At 42.4% G+C, this 14880-nt stretch overlaps 1 protein-coding gene across 3 annotated transcripts in view; it reads right to left on the minus strand.

Moving 5' to 3' along the window:
- Positions 1 to 1477: 1477 nt before the first annotated feature.
- Positions 1478 to 14880, minus strand: part of grik4 (glutamate receptor, ionotropic, kainate 4) — a 342449-nt gene continuing 329046 nt past the window's right edge. For 2 of the 3 annotated variants that reach the window (XM_063492889.1, XM_063492891.1), the window contains 7 exons: positions 11808 to 11917; positions 10646 to 10819; positions 10112 to 10277; positions 9176 to 9401; positions 8181 to 8309; positions 7974 to 8092; positions 1479 to 6151 (listed from right to left, as the gene is read on the minus strand). In XM_063492889.1, the coding sequence (XP_063348959.1) occupies positions 5762 to 6151; positions 7974 to 8092; positions 8181 to 8309; positions 9176 to 9401; positions 10112 to 10277; positions 10646 to 10819; positions 11808 to 11917 (1314 nt within the window). In that variant the 3' untranslated portion in view covers positions 1479 to 5761. Of the gene's footprint in view, positions 6152 to 7973; positions 8093 to 8180; positions 8310 to 9175; positions 9402 to 10111; positions 10278 to 10645; positions 10820 to 11807; positions 11918 to 14880 lie in introns of all 3 variants that reach the window. The other variant, XM_063492892.1, reaches the window with a different exon arrangement.

The following is a 14880-nucleotide window of genomic DNA, read 5'->3' on the forward strand; positions in this document are numbered from 1 at the left end:
TATCAGTGATGGATTGGCCTCCCCAGAAGCAGTGTGGGATCATCTTGACAGAGGAACAAAAAGCAGCCAACATCCAATTTAGAGCTTTGTATGGCCTTCAAGAAGCCTGGACAACTATTCCTGAGGATTACTTAAAGAAATGGCCCTACAGCTTGCCTAAGATATTAAGGCTGTGTTGAAGAATTAAGGCGATCATATTGTGCAAACTGTTTTTTGTCTTATATAAGGTATTACCAAATGTTTTTGCACATTCTTCAATGCACCTATTTCCCAAGAAATCAGGGAGCGCTCAAGACTTTTGCACAGTACTGAAGCTGTATGATATATATTGAGTCAAAAGTGAAAAGTGGTATAAAGCAATACATAACACTGGTCTAATGCAGCGGTCCCCAACCCCCGGGCCTCGGACCGGTACCGGTCCGTGAGTCGTTTGGTACCGGGCCGCGAGAGTTGAGGCTCAGGTGTGAAATGTATGGTTTTCAGGGTTTTTTATCGGTTTTCAGCGTTATTTTGTTATCGTTTTTATCGTTAACTCGGTTTTCCTGGGTCTTTTCACGTGTGTTATGAATAAATCTTCTTTTTTTCGGTACCGGTACTAGTTTTATTTTGTTGTATTTATCCGCGACACCTTAAAGGCCGGTCCGTGAAAATATTGTCGGGCATAAACCGGTCCGTGGCGCAAAAAAGGTTGGGGACCGCTGATCTAATGCACAATATTTAGACCAATGCACTTCATCATATATATATATATATATATATATATATATATATATATATATATATATATATATATATATATATATATATATATATATATATATATATATATATATATATATATAGTACTAGTAATTGCTAGTACTATATATATATATATATATATATATATATATATATATAGTACTAGTAATTGCTAGTACTATATATCATTAGCCCATTAATAGGTGTATCTTTTCCCTGTGGGTTTACCTTTCTCTATACATTCTCTAGCAGGCAGAACAAACGTACCATTTTTGTCCTCCATGAACACGATTAATGAACAGATTCTAATTTGAACTCTGGCACCGGAGCATTCGCCCAAAGACAAACGATGCTGTGCAAATGATGGCGCCATTACAGAAATGGACTGATATTTATCTTTGTCATTGAAACCTTCATCCAGGGTCAGCAAAGACCAGCGATCTGGCCAAAACAAATGACTTTTGTAACTCGCTATTAGCAAAAATCAAAATCCAGCCTGGTTTTGTTATTAAGTACCCACGTGACGGATTTCTGTAAGAACAGGATCCTACTTTCATTTTTCTGGTGGGTATGTGACAGAGAGTGCTGTCGGCTATGCTTCCACTGGAATTTGACTTGGCTGTGTACCGCCTTTGTCAAGTATGTGGGTAACAATACAACAAAATGCCAAGGCTGTGATTTCCTGTGTTGCCAAGTGCATGAGAGAAATCACATAGGACAAAAAAACCCAAAAACAAAACACAAAACGCATGCTCTCTCTAACCCACCCACCCACTCGCACACAAATAGGTGATCAATGCCTCCTCTTCTGTGGGGCATCGATCAAGGCAGGAGTGAAAAGTGAGGGAACAAACACAAAGGAAATGAAGCTCCATTTTATTTCTCTGAAAGACAAACAATGTCAAGATGTTTTGGTCAATATGTTCAACAACTGTCAGCGAACAAAAGGCTGTATAACAGCCCTGACAGCATCTCACCTTATAGAGAATTTCTGCACTCTGAATACCTTTTCTTTGAGCACACAACAACAAGAAGCCTTCTGCAAATAATTGCAATCACTTAATTGCAAATAATAAAATCAGCAGGAAAGCGCTTACTAAAAAATGTGTAGCAGTGCCTTTCTGTCTTTATGTAGCTGTTATGAATACTGCCAGCCCTGGAAAATCTGGTGTCTGTTAGGAAAAAGCAATTGTTTGACAGAGGGATGCAATATTAGCAGGAATAAAATGAATAGATTCAATAATTACCATTTTAAAAAGGCAGTAAAGTCATACTAAATGCAACAGTATAGACAATTTTTTTTTTAAAATAATCTCAATATCCCAAAATGTTATAGGCAGGTTCCCCCCAAAAAAGAAGCAAAAAACAAACATGGAACAAGCTATTCTTCCAAGTGTATGTGGATGTTAGCTGTTAGGGTGACTACACAGTACACTGTAATTCCTTAATCCTTGCACGACAGCAATCAACTACAAGGAAACTGGTATTGCTATGTGCTACAGCTGGGTGAGCTCGAGGAGTGAAGTAGATTGTTCACCCACCTCTGCAGGCACTCAATGCTCATCATGTGCTCCATAAATCCAACAGCAGCTAGGCAGAGGGTGGGTAGAGATGCGCTTAATTTATGAACCTGGAGCACCAGGGGTAAAAAGGAAAAGCAGAAGCACGATAAAATAAAGTTGACACAGCTGTGACATACAGGTGGCGGTGAGTGTTTAGTGTGTCACGCTTTTAATGCATGTGTGTGCGTGCTGTGGGTGGTGACAAACTGAAAAGAAAACTTGTCATCTCCAACGCTGCAATGGGAAGATTGTGAGGCAGGCACTCGAGGAGGAGAGGGAGATGCAGTCTGAATTCAAGTATAAATCAGACCAAGGGTGTTGTGTGGCGTTCAATCACTGTCCCGAGGAGACGGAAATATCCACTGAAAAATCACAGTGATAGATGGGCTACGAGTGAGTGGACGCTTATACAGCACATGAGCGAGCTGTTAAACTCATTAGCCTCTGTTAGACTGCCTACCCACACAAATTCTCAGCTGTTCAAAGGATTCACAAGTGAGCAGACGTTAATTCAGTTATGGGGGAGAAACGAGATGTGGGTGCATCAGATCCTTCTGGTTCACTCGATAGTTGTTCTGTGTACTCATCCAGAAACCCATACGTCCCTGATGCTTCTCTGCATGCGTATATGTCACAACAAAGCAGCTGCGTGCTCTGCATATTTCTCCCGGTTGTATAATACCCCCCTCCTCACCTAAAACAAACCCCCAAAAAACCAAAAAAAAGAAAGAAAGTGCACTCAGAAGCTATTTAGCATGACATATCTAAACAGCCCAGAAGGTCAAATACATCACAGCAAAAAAAAACAAAGGAGACAAAGCCAGAAATCCCAGAGAATTGAGGTTGTTTTAAGAAATGTATTTATAATGGAATAAAAATGTCAACATAAGAAAAATAAAGCATATAAAACATAGCAGCCAAACCGAGCCGTCTCTCTCAGTGGTCTCCCAGAGAAGGTCGCCCAGTGTTTCTGAGGGATTTGTTTTAATTCTTACTCTACTGCTCTTCGTGCCTTCAAGGTAATTGGCAATCTCATTCCAACTACGCTTGATTTAGCACCCCCTGTAAATGTTTTGAGTGTTTAAGAAGTTAGCACTGAGAGCAGCGAGAGCCTTCAAACTCTCATGAGTTTCTTAGGGACATTCAGCAAATGGATAGAAATGCCTTTCATTAAAAAAACAATGAATTGTGGGTCTTCTTTCTTTGCCATCTGCTTGGCAATTTGATTTGAACCTGTTATTATATAAGGAACTATAGAAAGTGTACATTAACTGTTTGTGAGGACCCTGGGAATGACTCTGCATGGTGTGTGTCTGTGTGTGTTTAAATGTTTCCATTAAATCATTGCACACACCTAAGTGCACACCTCTTTGTTCTATGAACATAATGAACACCAAATGAGTTTACTGCTGCAATAATAAAACACACATTACCGGGCACCTCCATGATTATATCGATGATTATACTGTAAATACACACAATTCTGTGGGTCGATAACACAGCAGCTTCCTACTGGAGGATTAGATGTACTGTATTTGAAGATGTGCAGAGTTTGTTGCCGTGAATATGAAATGTTCATTTAAATGACAGAGTGATCAAAATATGTTGTGTTCCACTACAGGATGATAAATGATAATATGCATGAATTTCCAAGCATGAAAACCTGCAGATGAAAAAGGATGGAGACAGAAAGCATTCGTGGCTAATAAAAGAACAAGAGACGCTGCAGCGGTACCTTCAAGCTGTGTCGAGTTGGCAGCCTGGTTTTGAGGGATGGTGATTGACAGAACCTGATGGGCAGATTTAAAATGATGGGCACATCAAAGATAAGCAAGAAGCGGAGCAGACAGCTGGATGACCGTTGATTCTCGCTGTGCAACGGTCGGGCTATCGTACAGAAACACCTTCAAACCAGCCGGTACAGCAGGAAAATAAGCCATATGTCTCTGTAATGCAGGCAGAAAGTGAGGAGATTTTAAGACTCCTGTTGCTGGTGGTAGATTCTTGTTACCTCACTTCTTCAAGTTATGGCTGATGCAAAGCAAATCAAGGTAACTGACTTTAATCATTTCAAATACTTTGGTAGTGGGGAAAGGAAAAAGAAGTGTGTTTCAGCTCCTTCTGCATCACTTTGCATTAAATATCCGCCACGTTTTAGCCTGGTTAATGTATTCTAAGTTTGGTTTGGGGTTTTTTGCAAAAATTATAGTATCAAAATGTCAGAGTGCACCCAGGCTGTCTCCTCCGAGCAGTGTGTAAAACATCACTTTCAATAAAAGTTTAACTGCACTGACATTTAAAACAAGCCAAGCCAACTGCTGATATAAAAATCCCTTCACTCTACCAAGGACTTTGTTTTTGGTTGGTTCTAATATATGCTGGGTTTGATACACATACTGAATATGTAAGCTGGAAAAAAAAGGAAAAAAATGATGTCTTATAACTTACAATGGATGTATTTGTAAGCAAGAGAGCATAAAGGGGACTGGTGCAAGGACAATAAATGTGTCAGATATGGAGGACAGATGGAGGAGAAAGTAATGTCAGTGCACAGAAGAGGGATGATATAAGAGGATGTCTCTGTGCATGTACGTTTGTGTGCGTAGACATCATGTTTTTAAGCAGGTATTCAAAAGAGAAAATCCTTCTTTAAGTTCACTTGACTACCCTGGAACCACTTCAGGATGACTCATTCTGTGAGCACTGGCCAACACCTCTGGACATGCATCACTGTCTTTCAGAGATCCCAACAGTTAAAACATTTTTTAATAGAATATCACTACTATAAAAGGAGTCTTTGTGTACGCATGTCTGTCCTTTTGTTTTCTATGTTCACATGAGTTTGCCGTCTTCTCAAGGCTGTGGTGCTTTCTTCAGCCACAAGATGATGCTTGTGGTTTTTGGCACTTTCAAAACAAAAGAACGTGAAGGTTGACCTTGCATTAGTCTGTCCATCTCTGCAGCTCTTCAGAGGCAATATACGTTCCTAGAGTAAATTGTCAGATAAAAAAGGACCTTGTTTAAAGTTTTTTTTTTTTTTTTTTAACAATAGAATAACAATATTCAGTACGGATAATCCAACAGAGGACAGAAATAATTTAAAAAGGAAAGAAAAGAAACAGCACAATGATAAATGACTGGAAATACTGCATAGTACAAATGCCCCGTAGCTGTTTTTGTCTGTCCTGTTTTACACGGTACAGAGGGCCACCAGGGACAGACCACAACGAGACAGACTCATCAGTTTTTCCTATGACCAAGGAAAAAGTTCGCCCAAGGAGAGATTCCAAAAACTCACTGCTGGCGGTCGCCTCAGGGGTAAAAGAAAGTCCACAGCATTGTCCTGTCCTTTAAGAATAAACTCTGGATGGCGGAATTAAAATGCCACATGATCTTTGATCCCTGGAAAGAAGAGAGGTGGCTGCTGGGAAAGGCAGTCCTGCTGGAATTGTGGGGCGTTATTCAGGTTCACTGCTATTTGTGGTCTTGTCCCACTCTATGCTCTCCTCACTGTGAGTGGGAGATGGGAGGGCCCCTGGGCCCCCTGTGGGGCGCATCCTCAGTCCTTGGAAGCGTCTGCACTCGGGACAAATGCGGATGTGGCTGCACCCCCTCGCGACCAGGGCAGCCTCCTGCGCCAGTCTGTGGGAAAGGGGTTCAGGCAGTCCCGTGCCCCCGCACAGTTTTCCGTTGCTGAGGCTGACAGCGGCAGCTCGCGCCCGACGTTCCTCCAGAGGTAAGGGCCGTGGCCGCAGCATCGATGCCGCCCGGCGGCGCCTCGCCTGCAGGCTGTCGCGACACAGAACGATGCCCTGGAGCTCCCGCATCATCTCCTCACACACTGACTGCTGCAAGCACACACACGGGAAGAAAACAAAGATAGGGCAGAGGGGAATAAGAGAGGGAGAGAAAGAGAGAGAGGCCAGAGAACTCACTGACTGATGGACTCGATCAGGACAGACGGAGTGACATCAAAGACACACAACAGATATATTTCAGGGTTATGTTCATAATCGGTAAATTGCATGGGTGACAGAGAAATGGCTGGTGTGGACTGAGCGGCCAGCAGTGAAATCAGCGACACATATAATACACACGGGCTTGTTAAATTTACTTTTCACATCCACAAGTGTAGCACACGCATTTTATCGCCGGGACTGGTGATCGAGTGATCCGCTGGGTGTAACACAAAGATATAAACTCAAATAATCACAATCACAGACGTGACACCGCAGCTCAAGCACAAGACGGAAAAGAAACTCATCACCAATCCACACAAGCTGCACACGAACACTGTACAGATGCACACAAGCGTAAATCCAGATTCACAAATATGAACGATACATATATAGACCCACACACACACACACACACACACACACACACACACACACACACACACACACACACACACACACAGGGTTCACAATTTAGAGTGAGACATCAATCTGTACTGCTCCAAAAGAAGAAATCACATGAGTGGGTTTTTGAATGTTTCTGAATGTTTATTGAGTTAAAATCACAGTGCCAAATAGTATTCAAGTATCTGTTAAAGAAATCACATCAGAGGTAATGATATCACTGCATGCACATTTTTCTCTGATTCTTCAAGTCATCTTTTGTGGTTGACAGCAGTCCTCCCTCATGAATATCACAGGAGAGCCCCTTCCACTAACACTAAACTCATCTGTCTATTGTGAAAAATAAATAAATAAATAAAATCCTCCAAACAGCAGAACATCTGGATGCTGAGGACACTCATGTTGCTTGCTAGTCCTCTCTCTAGATGAAGCTACATTGAAATCATATTTTCATACTGGATTACAATACCACACACTTTCAGCATAATTTTCAAAAGCACTTTCAACTTTCGCCAGTAAAAAAATGCATCTAAATTCCTTCCTACCTAAGTAGAAATCATTAGAAAAAAATATTTTTAAAGTTGCTGTTTAAGAGGTTGTAATAATGCAGGTCTGTCTTCAGCCTCAGAGGACAGCTAATGTGCTGATGCAGTTTTAAATATTTGCATTATTGGCTGGTGATTTTGCTTCTGTATCAGCAACTTTCAAATCATAGCGTGGCACTTTTAAGTGTTTCAGGTGTCATTTATCATTGTTTTGTCCCCTGTTACTTTGAATAACCAACATTGTGTGACCAAGCTGTAGTGACTCTTGGTCCTGACATTTCCAGAAAGCATTGTCTTTTTCTTTTTACTTCCAAAACAAATCTGACGCCCTTGCTTGAAGTCCATTCTTAGCGCAAAGTTCTAGTTGACTGCCACGACTAATCCTCTACTGTCCATATTTCAACTGCTGATGGTGAGAAGGACATGTAGTTTTTGACAATCGTGGACACAACAGCAACTGTGTTTTAAATAAGGTCACTAGATTAAGGCTGAGATAAAGATTTGCAGCACCCTGTAAATATAACTAAAACAAGATCTTTTTTTTTACTGTACAGTTTGATTATTCTGTGTAATATGTATATGGTAAGAATGGATGCTTCTCTGCTATGAATACAAAAAACATACGAGGTATTACTTTGGTTTGTGCTCATAACTTCCTGTCAAAGCTGCGCACTGTGGTAAAGCCTAGCAGCTCCGCGAGGGGGAAGGTGCCAGGGAGGGGAGAGGGAGACAAAGCAGATGCAGGTTAGATAGCCCTCTCTCACCTCATTTCCTGGCGCGTGCCTTAACATCCAGACAAACTCCAGCACTGCCATGAAGATTGCCACCAGCAGGCCACACACCAGCACCACAAAGATGCCACCAATGTTCTCCATTCCTAGACCTGGAGAGACGCCGGGATTGGGCGGGATAAGCTTTAAGTGTTTTCTGGGATCATCAACCAAGATGTGGATTTAACTGCAGAGACAAACCTTTAGCACGGTGGTCCTCCTCTTTTGGACACTTGCCGCCATCCCACCACTTCCTCTTCAGGATCTCCAAACGATTGTCCTCTTGCAGTTTGAGGATGGCTAGGTCGAACTCGTCACGGTACACTGACCCTGAAGGGAAGAGAAAAGTAAACGAGGGACACGGTACAAACAAAGAGTGACATTTCCTTGACTTCTTCTTCTTCCTTTTCCTCTGGTATGCCGTGGCAAATGTGAGAGCGCGTCACTTCACCACGCTTTGCCTGAACCAACAAAACGAAGATTTCAAACCTGAGATTAAAGAGCTCACAATGATCTTCCAATGTTGTACAGGTCACAGCGCCATCATCCACTAAAAAGACGGCTTATCTATCCTTTAAACATCAAAGGAATGGAAATTAATCTTGTTTACTTTAAGGTGTGTTTGACTCAACCTGAGATCAAAGTGTAAGTAAACCCCATGTTTATACTCTCGGAGCAGCGAGCGAGCGTCGCGCAGAAACTGTTTCACATTTCACAGGAACAATATCTCAAATTCCCTCGCTCTTGTCCTCACTTCTCCCATCACAGCATGGCAACAGCTGCTCTATTAAAATCTAGCATTAAAGCTCTCTTAGTTTCTCCCTTTTTGCATCATTTTGCCCCATGATAGCAGCTAATGGTTTGGCTTTGCTGAGGCTTTACTTTTTTATTCAACTCTCCAATGTGACGTTTATGGTGTATCCTCCAACTAATGCTTCTGCTCTTCATTCCCCTTCTTAGTGAAGCTAAGAAGGGGAATGAATTATACAGCACATTTAAGCGAAACCATCAGCTCTCTCCTCCGTTGACTTCGTTTTACACTAACTGCCTTGCCCCCGCATTACTCCGGCAAACTGGCTTCTGTCTCTCTGCGACTTGTATCAGATGTTTCAACTTCTTGACCAAGTTCCTCCTTCTTTTACTTATCCGTCACTTTCAAGTGTCCTCCAATTTTCCACACTTTGTCCTCCACTCACCCAGCGGCATGCCGATACCATAGCCCTTAGTGTCCAACAGTCCTCCAATCTGAGTCAGGTTGCAGTTCCTCTGGCGGTAGTACTCATTCATCGTGCTCTCCAGCAAGTAGGCGTAGTTAGAGTTGAGGACACGGGCAATCCCCTCCTCTGTGCTCTTCACAAACACGCTGGGCTGCTTTGATTGCATGAAGTTCCACATGCGCTGGTACGTCTGGTAGCGGGAGTTCTGCACAGGCGTGAAAGAGCAGATAAGATCAGAAGAAACAGGCACAGAGAGTGAGAGACAGTTAACAAAGCATCTCCTCTTCTGGTTTGGTTTGGTTTGCTTTTTTTAGGACTGATGGAGTGTTACATCAGAGCGCTTTCCCCCCCTTTTTTTCTATTAGCACACCTCTTTCCCATTTGAGAAACTTCAGAACAGAAACTTCACTTAACATCTCCACCTGTCTTTTACTTTCTCTTAGCCTGTCTTCCCTGAGTTATTTAAGGTCCAGTGGACTTGAAAGCGCCAAGGAATACAAGGCTAATATCTCTCTTCCCTTCGCCCAGGATCATCCTTCACTGTCTCTCTCCCCTCTAACACCCTCTTTTTCTCCTGCTCAGTGTCTTTCTCTTTTTCTCGCTGAGGTCAAATCTCAAAAGATGAAAGAGGATAGCGTGGGACCTGGATGGTGCCCCATCTCCCCGAGGAGAAGGATATTGAATGGTTGTGGCAAAAAAGAGACAGGAAACAGATAAAACCTGTGGTTAGAGGAGGAAGACATAAAGGACAGGAGGGTGACGAAAAGGATAGCTGATAGCTGACCACAGATGACCCATTGACTTCCATGTGCTCTGAAGTGAGCCTGTGCCTACATACAGTGTGTATGTATGTGTGAGTGAAGATTTAGGAGGATAAACAATGTGGCATATACAGCAATGTGTGTAACTTCTAACCTGGAAGAAGGTCATCGTGGATCCACCGTGCATGGTGCCATATTCTATCGCCGTCTGATCTGCCAGATCATCTACTGACTCTATCGGTACCTCCATCCTCTGCACTGTTAGGAAGGCGGCCAGGTTGGCGGTGTAGGAGGAGATGATGATTAATGTGAAGGCCCACCTGTGTGGGAAAGGCAGCGGACAAGAACATATGTATTCACCTGCAAACGTATGTAAATGGGCAGGCTGACACATGAAGATAAATGATCTGGGTGGAGGTGTAGAAGGATTAAAATAACTGCGCACCTGAGAGGAGAAGACATGACAGGATATTCAGTAGATGATATGGCGGATGGATTAATGGGTGGATAAAGTTCTAGCTGCAAAGGCGGGCGGACAGACAGACACAAACGATGCCTCGTGTGCACACAAATGCACAATCTCACTCTTGAAATCTGGAATTAAGCTTCAAGAATGCGTTACTGATGAATTGCATTCCATGATGGAGAAACCTGCGCATTGCACCGTGCATCTGGAGCCAATACTAACCACACTCCGCTCACACAACGTGTGGACAGAGCTCTAGGAGCAATGGTGGATCCTTGCTGCATGAAGCCTCCAACTGGGAACCAGAAGCTGTTGCCGAGCGAGTACTGGTTGATCAGCAGGTTGCAGCGTCCCTTTAAACAAGGGTGGGGGTTGTACCATTCATAAGGTGTCAGCCTGTGGGGGAAGAGAGAGTGGGAATGAAAGTTAGATTATGTATTCTGATAAGAGCAAATCTCAAGAGACGGGGAGTGAGAGGAATGGAGATAGGAAGAGGAATGAAGGATGAGGAGAAAACAACTCAGTCAAGTGAGGACAAAGTCACCTTGGCTCTGCAGAGGGAGAACCAACCTGTGCTTCGCTTCTGCCTACTTAAAGTGTGAGGATGCAGGCGGTGTAATTGGGGTGCTCAGATGTAGCTACAGTTCTGTGACAACTCTGTTCTGTGCTGGGTTGAGCCAACGAGCCATGTGACTCACGTGGCAAAGATAGAATTTCTTTCTGAGTCACAAATAATTACAACAAAGTTCAAAAGAAGGACAAAAAACTTTAAATAACCCAGACGTTTAACATATTGCCCACTGTGATCATGGGTGGAAAAATTATTCTTAGTAAACACCTAAAAAAGAAGTACATATATTATTACCTCCAAAACTGCTACGATCAAACCACCTCATCCAACATTTATAAGTGATTTTCATATTACACCAAAGACCACCCGTAGAACTATCTTTAGAAACCTGGTATATTTGAAGGTCTTGGTACTTTTAATTTGATTCTGTAAGGTGCTGCAGAATTCAATTAGCATTTTCTTGCATTAAAGCGTCTTCATTAGATATAGTGTAACCTAGTAATATTTCCATTGCAAAGGAAATTATGATTTTCAGCAGCATTTGTGGCAGTGCCATCCTTGACCAGCAGGTGGCAATGTGATGCTAGAGACCTGCCACTGGTGGGAGAACGTCTCTTTCTTTGTGATGTTCAAGATCAACCAGAGGCTAAAGAGAAGCGAGTGAACAAACACCTGTTTCCTCCGCCGTATATCGCCCAAAGAAACCTTTTTTTGTGTGCTTTTACTCTCTGTACCCAGTCCATTTGTTTGCCTCATTCTTCTCCTGTCTCTCGCTTATCTGTACAGACTGCATTTTATGGTTGAGCTCCTTACCTGGCCACCAGAAAGAGAATGCAACTGACAGCCAAGTAGGCCAGAAGCATGAAGAGCCAAACACCCGGTGAGAAGGGATCCAGGAAGGAGAAGTAGCCTGGCCTACGTCCCTGGAAGACAACATGCACAGAATGACTGGTCTCCTTGGACATAAACTAAAGAAGGAAACATAGAAAAGGTGATGATTGCTGCATTTCAGTTCTGTTTCCCTTTCTTCCCACCTCCAGTTCGGTGTGTGTTGACCAACATTTACTGGTGCCTGTGTAATTTGGAGAAGATGGAAAAGGTGACTGTGACCGCAAATAAACGGATTTTGATGCGATAAGCATAGGTTTTTCCTGTCCTAAACTGATAGCACTTTAATTATACGAATCTCATTTGCATGTAAACATTCAGATCAGCACTGTATGAAAGCGCAAACTCAGTCTCCCATGAATTGTCAATAGAGTGGCAGAGGCCTGTATGATAATACGACATCACTGATAAGAGGTTTATATCCCACATTCCAACACTGAAAAAAAATTCTCACAACTTCCAACAAGCTGTGATAGATCCATTACTAGGTGAGTCGTACAGAATAATCAGAGGTCAAAACTAACAAAAGACAACATTTTTACTCTCTACAAGTCTGCATGTAGAGAGAGAGAAATGTCAAATAATCAGCTAAACCATTAGAACCACATTAAAGACAAATTCATTTCCATGACCTATAGTTGACTTGCAGTATGACCGGGAGTGGGCCGTGTACACAGTGGGGATAGCTCTGGCTTGGCTAAAAAGGCTAGTTGTGCTGAAGCAGCTATGGGGTGTTGCATATAAATGTGCATTGGTAACCAGGAGATAACGTGGCTAAAATGAGGTTGGCAGTCAGTAGAGCGATGGGAATATAGGGGCTAATTCCTAATGTTTCATTATGCAACATTGTCCTCTAAATGAAACCAATTACTGGTGAACCAGAGTCAGGATGATTGGACCCGCTTGTTTATTTGCGTGTTTGTGCCTGCTCATATTTCACACGCGCACGGTAAGCTTACACCCTTCCCGACCGAATGTCAGCAGGGGAATATTAGCCATTTACACACAAGTGCACGTCCGCCGCCTGTTAATGACTATGAAATGGAGGTGGCTGTCAGGGCCAGCAGGACGCTTAGATAATGGAGGTGATCAAACAACCAACTGTCTAAGTGTTGCTATGAGAGGGACACGTTTAGTCGTGTAGAAATTCCTCATTGTCCATTTCTGTGTCAAAGGCACCGCCGTGGAGTCCACGTGAACAAGCCCAAATTGCATTTATGCAAAAAAAAAAAAAAATACTCAATTAAGTATTCCTGCCAGACCTCCTGCATGCCAAAACGCTGCAGTAATACATTTCTGAGGCCCTCCAAAATTTAATTTGAGGCAAAGAGGCTGAAATTATTTTGGTGGGCATTTGTTATGATAAACGAATCCCCATTCAGAGTTGTGCGGAGATGAAAATTCATTAATGCGTCTGTAATCACTTGCATATTAGCCCGACTGAGTAAAATAGGAGTGGTGCAGAAAGCAGGAGAAGCAGGGGGAGAGAGTTGCCGTATAATTCTGAGCAAGATTCGAATCAGCCTGCCACTCATAACGTATGTCAGTCCACGTTATAGAGTGTAATTGCTTATGACGATCGCGATAGCTGTCTGAGAATGGAATAGTGCAGAGCTGAAACACACAATGGCCATTTCAGAGGTATAGATTCATATTGTAAAGTGAGCATCAGTACCAGGCTGCCTTCGGTTGGCACATTACTGGAGTAGCAGCAGTATGTGCTGACATGAGTCCTCCTGTTTTGCTGGTCCAGTTTGATGCATGCTGACCCAGCACTTTGTGAACTGCTGGGCATGCTCGTCCACATGTTAAGTTTTCACCAAGGTGCTATTATTTAGATGAAGATCACTGCAGAGATGTGGGACTAGTGTGCTAACAGATGGCAGAGTGAAGTGAAGGTGCAAGAGAGCATCTCAGAAATAGAGACGGAGAGAAAGCTAGGAAGAGACAACAGGAAGATTACAAGGACAACAGGAAAACAGTAGGAGGTTTGAGGCTTAGAAAGCTTGACTTTGCTGCTTTTATGTATTGGCTTTGAGACTAAGGGACAAAAGTGTTTTACTTTTTTTTTTTTTTTTTTTTTTTAAGAGTTAGAAACTGGAACAATCCATAGCTGGAGTAGACAAATTAATGAGCACACAAAGCTTCAGATAAGCTAAATGGAAACTGCATGAAAATGTTTTAAAATCTGTGTGCATATTTCCAAAGATAGGATAGTTTATCCAGTTTTTTTCTGTATTAAAAACATTTTAGATCAAACTAAGGACTAGAAAGAGCAAGCTTAATGAAACTCTATTTAATGATGATCTCGTGACATGGAAAAACATGGTGTGTGATCACTCGACTAAAACTCCACACAGCTCAGCAGTGCTTTAACACCTTTCGGTGCAGTGCTTTTATTTTACCGTGCCAACTTTACTGTTTTGGCTCACTCTCGCTGATCTTAACTACCTTATTTCCTCTCTGCTCCTGTTCTCATGAATACAATCTGCACCACAATAGCAGAGCGTTTAACAGCTAAGGAGCCATATTTCACCCCTCGGAGTTGGTGTGGACCAAAACAGCGGAAAAGCAATGACTACTGGACTTACATTTGACAAATTGCTGGAAAGGGAAATCCAAGTGAATGCTAATGGTACTTGGGACCTGTCGGATGGGTAAATAGGCAGCTGTTTTCTAAAATATTGGATATACCACCTTTATCAAGTGCTTAATATGTAAATGCTCGCTGTGCTGCCAAAAGAAATCAATCAAGATGGGTTCAAAATTGCTGTGCCACAAACTGCTGTGCGAACCACTAAACATTGTTTGAGCAGAAGTGCCTCACGGGGCAGGGTGACTCAGAATTTCCAGTGATGTAAGGAAATTATAAAGCAGAACATATACAAGGGTTTACCTCCTTTTCATTCATTTATTCATAAATAAATTATGCATGCAAATACTGAATATATTTAGTAATTTCTCAGAGACATTGAGTTTGTTCATTAAAAAAAACAAG

Source organism: Pelmatolapia mariae, linkage group LG14, assembly GCF_036321145.2.
Source record: "Pelmatolapia mariae isolate MD_Pm_ZW linkage group LG14, Pm_UMD_F_2, whole genome shotgun sequence".
In the NCBI taxonomy this organism is placed as follows: Eukaryota; Metazoa; Chordata; class Actinopteri; order Cichliformes; family Cichlidae; genus Pelmatolapia; species Pelmatolapia mariae.